The sequence below is a fragment of the Triticum dicoccoides genome, chromosome 2A (genome assembly GCF_002162155.2).
Source record: "Triticum dicoccoides isolate Atlit2015 ecotype Zavitan chromosome 2A, WEW_v2.0, whole genome shotgun sequence".
Taxonomy (NCBI): domain Eukaryota; kingdom Viridiplantae; phylum Streptophyta; class Magnoliopsida; order Poales; family Poaceae; genus Triticum; species Triticum dicoccoides.
Window position 1 is genome coordinate 158,604,949 of NC_041382.1, and position 12,402 is coordinate 158,617,350.

Genomic DNA, 12,402 nt, shown 5'->3' on the forward strand with positions numbered 1-12,402 from the left:
GGCAGCCTGCGGGGCCACCTCGGGGAAACTTGAGGGTTGGTTTTACTCGTAGCTTGACCTATCTGAGTGTGTCATGAGAACGAGATATGTGCAGCTCCTATCGGGATTTGTCGGCACATTCGGGCGGTGTTGCTGGTCTTGTTTTAACCTGTCGAAGTGTCTTGAAGAACCGAGATACCGAGTCTGATCGGAACATCTTGGGAGGAGGTCTATTCCTTCGTTGACCGTGAGAGCTTGTCATGGGCTAGGTTGGGACTCCCCTGCAGGGATTTGAATTTTCGAAAGCCGTGCCCGCGGTTATGGGCAGATGGGAATTTGTTAATGTCCGGTTGTAGATAACTTGAACCTTAGTTCAATTAAAATGAATCAACTGAGTGTGTTACCGTGATGGCCTCTTCTCGGCGGAGTCCGGGAAGTGGACACGGTGTTGGGGTAATGTTTGCGCAGGTTGCTCTCTAGTTTCTCGCTCGCGCTTTGCCTCCTCTTCTCGCTCTCTTTTGTGAATAAGTTAGCCACCATACTTGCTAGTCGCTTGCTGCAGCTCCACTTATATTTACCTTGCCATTCCTATAAGCTTAAATAGTTTTGATCGCGAGGGTGCGAGATTGCGGAGTCCCTGTGGCTCACAGATTACTATTACACCAGATGCAGGGCCTGATGATTCCGCTCCAGAAGACGCGTATGAGCTCAAGTGGGAGTTCGACGAAGACTCTCAACATTACTATGTTTCCTTTCCCGATGATCAGTAGTGGTGCCCAGTTGGGGGTGAACAGGACCGTGTCGCATGTTGGGTTATCTTTTATTTTGGCGCCGTAGTCGGGCCATGAGTGTTTGGTTGATGTAATGTTATTTATGTACTTGATTGACGTGGCGAGTGTAAGCCAACTATGTTATCTCTCCTTTTATTATCATGTTACATGGGATGTTGTGAAGATTGCCTAACTTGCGACATATGCCTTCAATGCGATTATGCCTCTAAGTCGTGCCTCGACACGTGGGAGATATAGTCGCATCGAGGGTGTTACATTGACAAAGCACTCCAGGGTATGAAAACCGACACGGCCCCAGGGCCGGACGGGTGGCCAGTGTCAATGTTCAAACATTTCTGGCCTCTGCTGCGCGAACCCATTTTCGAGATGTGTAATGGTTTCATGCGAGGTTTCGTCGACATAGCGCGGCTCAATTTCGGTGTGCTGTCGCTCATCCCGAAAGTACCTGGTGCGGATCACATCCGCCAGTACAGACCCATTGCGCTCATTAACGTACCTTTCAAAATATGCGCCAAAGGTTGCGCTACTCGACTCACGCCGATCGCCCATCGAACCATTAGTCGTGCGCAATCGGCATTCATCCGCAGGAGGAATATTTTGGAGGGACCGTTAGCCCTACAGGAGACCCTCCACGAGCTCAAACGCACGCACGAACCTGCGATCCTTCTCAAGTTAGATTTCCAGAAGGCCTACTACCGCGTTAATTGGGATTTTCTCCGACAAATCCTTAATAGTCGAGGCTTCTCGCCGGCATGGGTGCATCGAGTCATGCAATTGGTCTCGGGGGGCCAAACTGCGGTCTCGGTGAATGGAGAAGTAGGGAACTTCTTCAGGAACAAACGTGGCTTACGCCAAGGTGACCCCATGTCACCGATCTTGTTTATTTGTCGCAGATGCGCTGGCAGCAATGCTGCGGAAAGCGGTGGAAGCTGGGCACATCAAAGGGGTGTTGGGACACCTCATCCCAGGGGGGATATCACATCTGCAATATGCGGACGATACGCTACTGCTTTTTCAGCCGGACCTCCACAGCGTGGCCACAGTTAAAGCCCTGCTTATAAGCTTCGAACTCATGTCGGGTCTTAAAATCAATTTTCACAAGTGTGAAGTGATGCCCATGTGCATGGACACGCAGGAAGGTAGTCGCATCGCGGATCTCCTGAACTGTAAAGTAGGCAAACTTCCGTTTACATATTTGGGCCTCCCGTTAGACGCCAAGCGCATCTCGATAGAGGGTGGGCTCCGCTTTGGACTAAGGTGGGCGCGCGGGTTTGTCCGTGGAGGGGTAAGTTTATGTCCTCTGCCGCGAGGCTGGTGCTCACGAATGCGAGCCTCTCCTTGCTCCCGCAATTCGCCATGGGATTGTTCCTGCTGGCCGAAGGGGTGCATGCCAAGATGGATACTCCCAGGTCCCGTTTCTTTTGGGAAGGATCGGGACCCAAACGCAAGTACCACATGGTGAGGTGGGACGCGGTCTGCCGGCCCAAAGCCCAGGGAGGGTTAGGGATCACGAATACTAGAATCCTCAACATCGCGCTGATGTGTAAGTGGATTTGGAAACTCTCGCAGGGGGCGATGGGTCTGCGGGTAGACCTGTTGCGTGAAAAGTACTTCCCCTACGGGAATTTTTTCGAGGGAGTGGCGAGGGGCTCTCCTTTCTGGAACGACCTGCAAGCGGTCCGGCCGGCTTTCGCTATGGGGGCCAAGTTCGGCATTGGCAATGGGCGTTCGGCCCGGTTTTGGTCAGATCATTGGGTAGGAACACGGCCTCTATGGCAAGACTTCCAGGACTTGTACAGCTTGGCGGTCAACCCGGAGCAGCAGGTTGCCATGGCACTTGCCTCCTCCCCTCCCGCGATCTTCTTCAAACGGGAACTAACGGGAACAGAGCAAGCTCACCTCACGGTTATGCTTGATCTAATCGCGCCGGTCGCGCTTTCCCCGCACGAGGACACAGTAACTTGGTATCTCACCCCATCCAGCAAGTTTTCCATCAAGTCGTTGTACCGGAAACTTTGTCAGGGCCAGTCCTCCCTAGTGCCGAAAGGCTTATGGAACGCGCGACTCCCACTTAAAATTAAGGTGTTTTTTTGGCAACTGTTTCGCAACAGATTGCCTACCTCGGCTAATGTTGCCAAACGCAATGGCCCGTCGTCCGGCCTTTGTGCAATTTGCAACGTCCCGGAAGACGCGAACCATGTGTTCTTTCGTTGTCCGTTAGCGCGCTTTGCTTGGGCTGCGGTTCGCACCGCAGCCAACACCACATGGAACCCGAGCTCGACCGCCGACCTCGTGGCCATTGTAGACTCGGTTCAAGGGGGCAACAAACGCATACTTTGGAGTTGTGTGGGCGCGCTGGCCTGGGCCCTCTGGCTCACGAGGAACAAACTAGCGATCGAGGGAATCTTCCCATCACACCCTGCTAATATCATCTACAAATGCAACCTTTTCCTGCAGCAGTGGAGTCCGTTGGTGAGGCGCAAGGATGCTGATAAACTCCAACATGCACAAGAACGTCTTCGCCAAGTCTACCTGATGGCTAGGGAGCCACCCGCCTCTTCTTCGACTTGAAGTGGCCCTTTTGGACGGCGCACGAGCGAGCCTGCGTGCTCTAAGCTCAGGCTGCGAGCCATGTAATCATCTATGCTTGCTCAGTGCTGCTTTTGGCCTGCCCGATAACTCTTCAGACTTTGCGCTACCATTTGGCCGGAGCCTCCGTGCTCGTGTTTGTAATCTCAGACCCTGTCAGTTACACTGCCTAGTTGTGGGCTTTATTAATTTAAAGCCGGACGCGCCCAACGTCTTCGTTCTAAAAAAACGTGATTTTTTGTGAATCCCAATCACTTTTCAGATTTTTGAACAAATATATAATAAACTGAAACATTTTTAGAACCATGAACAGCTTTGAAACGCGGATATATTTTTAAAACAGAACATTTTTATAATTCCAAATTTCTATGGAAACACAAACAACTGTTGGAACGTGAACGTTTTTTGCAACTCCAGAAAAGAAATGGAAAAACAACAAACATTTTTGTAACAGAAGCATAAGACCATCATTTTTTAGAAATTTTTGAAAAGAATATGAAAACGGGAACATTGATTGAATTCCAAACAAATTATAATACATGAACATTTTTTGGAATCCCAATCATTTCTCTAACAGTTGTGAATTTTTTGAATAAACAAATTTTGAACAATTTTTCGGAAACACAAACTTTTTCTGAAATTCTTGATTATTTTTTTGAGAAATGACAAACAAAATTTGAAGACATGTACAATTTTTTTGAAGTTATGAACATTTTTTTATTTTTTTGAACATTGACTAATAAATATGAATACTTTGAAATTTTGAAAATTGGTTTTAAAAATATTTGAAATATTGAAGGTTCGGTGGTCACTAAGGATGCTCAATAGGCGAGACCAAAAGTTATTTGCTTCACTCATTCTATCCATTTGGTTGATAACTTCATGCGACGAGTGTCAATTAGGAAATTCCATATGGTTCGGGAGTAGCATCAAATAGATGGCAACACACGCAGGAGGCCGGCCGACTGGCTGGCTCATTGACGCTCGCAAAAACAGAAAATAATTCACCAATATGACAATTTTAAGTAACTATTTTTAATTATGATTTTTAAATACTTTTTCCCTTCAAACCTAGCATGGATGCGAACCATGGGCATGCCCACCTGCTAGCAAAAGTTGGGATCATTACAAGAATGTCCCAAAAAACACAATGCTCAATGGAGGGTGTCTGGATAAGCCATGCGCACGTTTTTTCTGAACGTCTTGAAATGGCCCCAATTTTCTTCATGGCTTGTATGATCAATTCAAGGCAACATGCCAAGTTTCTATGATTTTCGAAAAGTTTTTCATTTTCTGGTGTTTTCTTGATCAAAAAATATCGATAAATGATTGGACGTGTCGCAACCTGCATGGAAAATTGTTCAAACCTGGCATGTATGCCTACCTTGGGCATGCCCACCTGCTTGGAAAATTGGGGTCATTTCAAGAATGTCCGAATAGACCATGTTCAACGAAGAGTGTCCAGGTAGGCCAGAAAGGTCCGTCTGAGAGCACGTTGCTTGTCAACATCCTTTAATTGGCCCCAGTTTTTTCATGGCCTTTTATGACCAATTCAAGGCACCGGTCCAAGTTGCCTGGGTTTCGACAAGTTTGCCTTTTCTAGAGTTTTCTCGGTCAAAAAATGCCGATAAATGGCCGGAGGTGTCGCGACTTGCATACGGTGTCAGAAATCATTCAAACCTGACATGGATGCCTATCATGGGCATGGCCACCTGCTTGCAAATGTTGGGTTCATTTCAAGAATGTCCAAAAAAACATTTTTGTTTCTTTTTAATAACCGAATTCAAATCAGATTCGGTATTAAACCGTATAACTGAAAGAAAAAACTGAAATCCAGGCATCCAGTACGAGGCCCCCTCTCGCGTGTCACCCAACACCAAAGGCTCAATCACACGCGTGTGTCCAACCATGCAGGATATAAATGGCCCAATGCATGCTTTGTTCCCCACGTGAGAGCTAAACCAGCTAAGCTATTGTGGATTTGAAATAAGTTCATCAATGCTGAAAAAATATTCATGTTGAAAATTTTCCAAAAAAGTTCACCAAAAAAGTTGGAAAAATAAGCTCGAGAAATTGAAAAGGATTGAAAATTTTGAGAACAAATTCATGATTTTTTTTATTTTAAAAGTTTCACACATTTGAAATAACAGGAAAAAACAAAAAGGAAAACAAAGGACAAATAAAATAAAAAAGGAAAACAAACTAGAATAAAGCCCGTTTTAAAAAAACATGAAAAACCGGCCTAAAACTTCATGAAGTTACATTTGTCACATAATAAGCTACAAAGAAAGCAAGTGTTCAAGTTGTGTTCATAAAATTGTTCAGAAAGTTACTTCTTAAGTTTGCATGCTCCTCATATCTCTTTAAAATTATTGAAAATGTTATTCAAAAGAATATACTTCATATTTTGAACTAACATATATCTTTTTCTTGAAATGTTCATGCTTTTAAAAAATGTTGTTCAAATTTTCTAAATATGTCATGCTTCTAAAAAAACTAATTTTTTTGAAAACTGTTGGATTTTAAATCATTATTTGATTTGTAAAATTTTATTCAGAATTTCCAAAAAATGTTTGAATTTTTTGAAAAGGTACCTAAATTATGCATTAGTGTTAGTTCTTAAGTATGTGCACTCCTCGTTTTGCACAAACATTAGTCAGCTTAACTGGTATACCACTCACGGTTGTCGCAAGAGATCCGTGGTTAGATTGCTAGCTGGTTTTTTTGGGGTGATTTTTCACAGCCCGCGAAGAGGCACGCTCCTTGGTGTTAATTTCTAAGATTTCACGTCATTGCTTTACACAGTCATAGTCGGGTCAACTGGTGAGCCACTCAGGCCTGGTGCAAGAGGTCTGTGGTTCAAATCTTGGTATCACTTGATTTGATTTTCTTTTCAATTTTTACATCCCGTGAAGGGGCGCGCTTACTACAGCCATCACCATTGGGCCCAGCCCAGTCCAACGGGGGTTGGGTGCCGTATACATGCTGACGAAAAAAAAAAATCATCATCAACAACAAAAAAAGACCGCGCTTACTACATCCATCACCATTGGGTCCAGCCCAGTCCAACGGGGGTTGGGTGCCGTATACATGCTGACGAAAAAAAAGATCATCATCAACAACAAAAAAAGACTGCGCTTACTACAGCGATCACCATTGGGCCCAGCCCAATCCAACAGGGGTTGGGTGCCGTATACATGCTGACGAAAAAAAAGATCATCATCAACAAAAAAAAAGACTATCCTACCCTTTATTATGAAGAGGTATAAACATATCTTCACTGTTGATGTGTTTAGGGGGTTGTACCGAAGAAGAAGTGAGAAGTGAAATGCTAGAGATAGCTTGGTTACTGGCCTCAATTTTTTTTTTTTTGAAACAAGGCAAAATATTTGCCATTTTCATTGATTAAGAGAGAAGTTTTAACAGGTACCTGCAAGGCGGGGGAAAGGAGTCTACTCTCGCGGCATTACATTACACAGGTGTCTAGCGCCTGCAATCGCCCAAATAGGAGCCTCCTCCTTTATCCTAGCAGTGACCATGGTCACCGTGGTAGCGACATTCCTAAAAACTCTTGCATTGCGCTCATTCTAGAGTTCCCAGGAAACAAGCATGAGCATGTAGGCCAGAGCCTTCCTCGGGGGCCCCCTATCTAGGATAGTCTTGAACCACCATTCCTTTACGGAAATTTCGTTACGCCAGCCTGCAGTGATAGCATTGTTTTACGCCAATCCATGAAGCCACATTAGCCCAAACGCGTTGGGAAAATATGCATTGGAATAGAAGATGGGGTGCAGATTCAATAACTTGCTTGCATAAAGGGCAAAGCCCATAATTGGGCCAGCCCCGATGCTGCAGCCTATCCGCTGTCCAAACACGATTCTGGATGACGAGCCAAGCAAAAAACTTGCACTTGGGAGGAGCCCAAGCTTTCCAAACGGACATGTTCATGTTGCTCCTGAGATGGCCCTCGAACTGCGCCATGTAGGCCGAAGAAGCAGAATAATCGCCACTTGTAGTGAGCTTCCATAGGATAGTATCACGGACTCCCGCAACAAGGTTGATCCCAGACACCCTTTCCCAAAGGAGGGCGAACTCCTGGATGTGCCCCAAGGATAGGCCATGTTGGGTGTTTATTTGGCTGACCCAAAAATTGTTCAGGAGTGCCTTTTGGACTGTGCACATCTTTTTCTTAGAGATGCCGTAGAGAGCGGGTGCAATGTCTTTCGGCCTGATCCCATCCAGCCAAGAGGAGTTCCAGAAGCTCGCGCTGCAACCGTCTCCGATGTGAACCATGGTGGCAGCCGCGAAAATGTCTCTGTCCTTGTCAGTACATGGGGTTCCAGAGCCTAGCCAAAGCCAATTAAGATAGGAACTTGTTGCTGCTCCCTTGGGGTTAGCCAACTAAACAGCATGTTAACTTGATGCCACTTGGTCTATGGACCTGACCCCAACCTGGCATGCAGTATAGTATTTCTGAGGAAAAGATACGGTGATGATCCGATCCTGGCCTTGATGCAGGATTGGAGATGCCACATGCTCGACAGCCTCGAAGTCAACAGCAAACAAGATTCTAAACAAGAAAATCCCAACCACGCGATATTCACCCATGTGCAGTTCAGTTGTGAAGCCAGGAATATAACGTAATTCAAAGTAAGTAGCAGGGATCAAGACAGCGGAGTGTGAAAACATGCCAAATTCAAAATGACAACCGCCGCCCGCAGGATCCTCATGTTAAACTCAGTCAAGAAACATTATAATAACGTGCAAAGTAAAATCGATCTGATTAGTGCTGAAACAGACATGAGCAGAAAACAACCAGAGTGTGCATTCACAGAAATGGACACAGGGGAAGTTTTATGCATTAACATTAGTAGTCATGGGTTACAATCAGGAAGCCAGATAACATGCTTATGCAATCCAGCAATGTACGGCAGAATGGGGATATCGTGAACAGATACATCAATCTATACTGAACTTCCATCAGTACAGTGGTTTAGCAGAAATAATAGGCAGACTAAGATTTACCAGATAAAGAATGAAGTGACTTACTACCAGCATACATCTGATGTTATTCCATATCAGAGAGCAAAACATGCTCACACATATTAACCCTTTGTTTAGATTCTTCTATCGAGCTAATAAAACCTAACTGCAATCAGGGATTTTTTTGATGGTTAGATACCAATGTCCCCTGTATGACAAATCTTATGCAACTGGAAACATTGATCATTTTAAAAGAAATGATTGACAATCGACATGTTTAGCCACAGAAATGCAGGCTAACTCTTCCAGTGAAGAAAGCTTTACAGTGGCAGGCAAGGTAAAAGCAACCTGATATACAAGCACAAAACAAATCAATTGTGCAGTACACTAGTGAAATAGACATGACCAGAAACTGCGGTGCTGAATCAAAACACTGCAGCAAGCATCCATCCATGATAGTAGTTGACTAGGACATGTGGGACAACAATATGCTCTTGATTTTTGACATATTCACATTCAAGATATGATCATTGATACTGTGTGCAGGTTGAACGCCTGCTACTGCATGCCACTATCAGCCTAAAAGTTGCTTATAATTGTTGTAGCACTGCATGTGTTATAGTTGGCAAATATAGAGTACCGAAAAAAAACTCATATTCAAAGTGATGGATTGTTAGGGATGGCATATGATCACATCACATAACTTGCATAGTACAGTGTTGGGAGTGTGAAAATATGCCAAACTGAATGGCAACTGCAGGATCCTCATGTTCCAGTTTTCCACCACTATCATGGAGTCAAATCCGAATACTTATATCAAAAACTGAACTTTCACTGAAGTTTCACCCTCAAGAAAGCTCCACATGTCATGAACAGATACATCATACTCTAAATTTAAATTCCATCATTAAAGTGACAGGCTACGCGCATACATCTGATGTTATCCATGGTTTTTCTGTGAACAGAGAGCACAGCATGCTGACATATACTTCCCTTTGTCTAGATTCTTCTACAGAACTAATAAAACCTAACTGCAATTAGACATTTCAAAGTCAAATTTCGTAAAGTTTGACCAAGTGTATACAGGCAAATATCAACATCAATAATATCAAACAAATACAATTAAAAATAATATAATGATACTGTATTTATTTGCTGTTGTAGATGTAAAGAAACCTGGTCAAACTTTAGAATGCTTGACTTTTGAAAAAAAAACTGTATGCACTATAATTTCGAACAGAGGAAGTACCTCAGATAGAAAACCATGACTTTGATATGCTCTTTCTCGTTGAACATTCTGGCTAGCAAGGAGCATAGCAATAATGTGATGCATGCAATTGTCGTGGAAAGAAAGAAATAGAGAAATAAAATGTTATTCTTTCGAAATCAATTGATTTATTATCATCCAGACAGTATAGGACATAAAGGCTGATTCCCATTATAAAGTCTTGGCTATCTCAATGGGACATTGGTATTTGCCACCTAACTCATGTGGCTTTTGTCACCTAAATATTCTCATGACACAATGGTAGAAAACTAAACTAGTATATATGAGGGGAAGAATTCAGATATTCCTCAAATCCCAGACTTGATGTTCTTACAAAGTTACAGATCAACAACAAACAACAGAATAACCATCACCTTAGTTCTGCCGATAGGCAATATAATTGGCCAAGTACAATAGCGGTGCTGCCTTCTCTTCATCAAAATCAGCAAGTTGCTCCTTTGCATCAGAAAGCAACTTCTCCGCAAATTCCCGTGACTTCTCCAACCCTAGTAACTTTGGGTATGTCGTCTTGTCACTCGCCAAGTCCTTCCCAGCTGTCTTCCCTAGCTCCTCTGATGACTTGGTCACATCAAGAATGTCATCAACCACCTGGAACAGCAACCCAATTGATCTCGCGTACTTGCGCAACCGCTCAATCTGCTCTTCCGAGCCACCCCCGATGATTGCTCCAATAACCACTGAGGCCTCAAGCAAGGCAGCAGTCTTGTGCAGATGGATGTACTCAAGGCGGTCAAGTGGTACAGTCTCGGTTGAGCCAGTCATCTCCAGATCAACAACCTGATAAAAAGTTGACGCCCATTTTTCAGTAATGTGACAAGTTATGTGGCACAATCTATGTTGAGGATCGTTTCAATTTGTAATCTAACTGTACGGAGATACCTATGCAAATCATAATTCTTAGAAAGGCATCGATTCACAGAATTAGCAGATTCCCAAACTGTACTTTTTTCAGTGACGAAATCGAATAGAATCTGCTGACCTGGCCGGCGACGAGGCCCTCTGATCCGATGCAGCGCGCGAGCTCACCAATGGCGCGGACGACGCGGGCGGTGTGCTTGGCGGGGTCGACGTCCGGGGGGTAGGAGTCGAGGCTGGCCATGTGCTCGAAGGCGAGCGCGAGCAGGGCGTCGCCGGCGAGCACGGCGATGGGCTCGCCGTACACGACGTGGCAGGTGGCCTTGCCGCGGCGGAGGTCGTCGTCGTCCATGCAGGGGAGGTCGTCGTGCACGAGCGACATGGTGTGCACCATCTCGACCGCGGCGGCGGGGGCCATCGCCCAGGCCTCGCGGCCGCCGGACACGACGCAGGCGGCCAGGCAGAGGGCCGGGCGCACGCGCTTGCCCCCGGCCAGCAGCGCGTAGCGCATCGCGTCGTGGAGCGCCGCGGGGGGCTCGCCGGCCGGGACGGCGGCGTCCAGGGCGCTGTTCACGGCCACCGCCCGCTCCCCCATGTAGGAGTTGAAGTCGAACCCGGTGGCCGCGGGGGCGGTCGCCGCGGCGACGATGGCGGAGAAGCGGCGGCGGTGGAAGGAGACCCCGGCCGCGGCGGCGGCGGGCGCGGCGGCGGGGAGGAGCGGGGTGGCGAGGCGGACGCGCGAGGCGACCAGGGGGTGGAACGCTGCCATGGCTCTCGGGGTTTTTTCAGTGCGGGGTGGAGTGGGCGGAGAGGATGGAGATGGCCGCCCGTGGGCTGCGAGGCCTTCTCTTATCTGTAGAAGCAAAGAGGGGAAACTTCGGCACCGGGTGGGCAAAGGGCAGGCGATGGTGGTAACGGCGAAGCGTGGAACGCTTTTATAAGAAGAAAAGAAAACGTGATGCGACCGTGCCAGAGCATGGTTTCTTTTCTTGCCATTTTTTTCGTGTTCGTCTCCTCTCGATTTGCTAGTGATAAGGTCAAGCATTTGTCTAAATCAATTACCAATGCATAAAAGTTATCTGAAAGAAAAGGCGCATGCAGATGGAGCGATTTGGAATCTTGTATGAGATTTAATTTTGGAATGGCTGTATGGTAGGATGAGATCAAACAAAATATTATGGGAATAATTTCTTTGCAGGGAATTTGGTGTGAAGTGTTGCATGTGAAAAACTGTTTGTTGCTATCATAGAGAAACGTTTATTTATTGATTCCTATAGGAGATGCTTTTTTATGCACTTTTCTTTCTTTCGAAATCCAAGTATCCTCGATTTCGACTAGAGAGCTGGTTCAATGCTCTACTTTTCCCTTTTGACATAGTTGTACCATGCTTGAATTTAGTTCCTCTTTTTAGCATGAATTTATTTTCTTTTTAGGAGAATTCAATTCCTCATATATGCCTTTGGCAATCCAAATAAATAAACTCTACAAAAACGTGACGGATATCAGATCTTTTGCCATATGGATACCTATTTTGTGGCATGTTGGTTTAGTTATGAATACTTGCTTCATACGTGTCTGTCATGCAAAGTTTCTTGAAATAGCACAAACTATTTTCCCAAATACGTTTCACCAAAAATGCCATTTGGTAACATTAATTAGAATAGTTTTTGTGTTGCTTCTTATCTCAAACACGAATATATTTAAAGCTACGTAACCCTAATTTTGTGACACAAACACAAGGTCAACTTGGATAAAAGGGGAACAATGGAGATGTTCTAGAACGACAATCCATATGAATCCAAGACTTTTGGATTGTGAGAAAAAGGCGTAAGAATAAAACTGTTAAAGGTGAAACAAAGGGACCTCTCCGAGCTTGTCCATGTCGGATGAGGGGGGGACAGAAAACGTATCCGTGCT

The 12,402-nt window shown here is 45.3% G+C and overlaps 1 protein-coding gene across 1 annotated transcript; it reads right to left on the reverse strand.

Moving 5' to 3' along the window:
* Positions 1 to 9,720: 9,720 nt before the first annotated feature.
* On the reverse strand, positions 9,721 to 11,384 carry LOC119353977 (geranylgeranyl pyrophosphate synthase, chloroplastic-like). Its single transcript, XM_037620681.1, has 2 exons — positions 10,610 to 11,384; positions 9,721 to 10,407 (listed from the first exon to the last, which is right to left on the reverse strand). The coding sequence occupies exons 1-2, from the start codon at positions 11,252 to 11,254 to the stop codon at positions 9,985 to 9,987; spliced, it is 1,068 nt and encodes a 355-aa protein (XP_037476578.1). The 5' UTR covers positions 11,255 to 11,384; the 3' UTR covers positions 9,721 to 9,984.
* Positions 11,385 to 12,402: the final 1,018 nt, after the last annotated feature.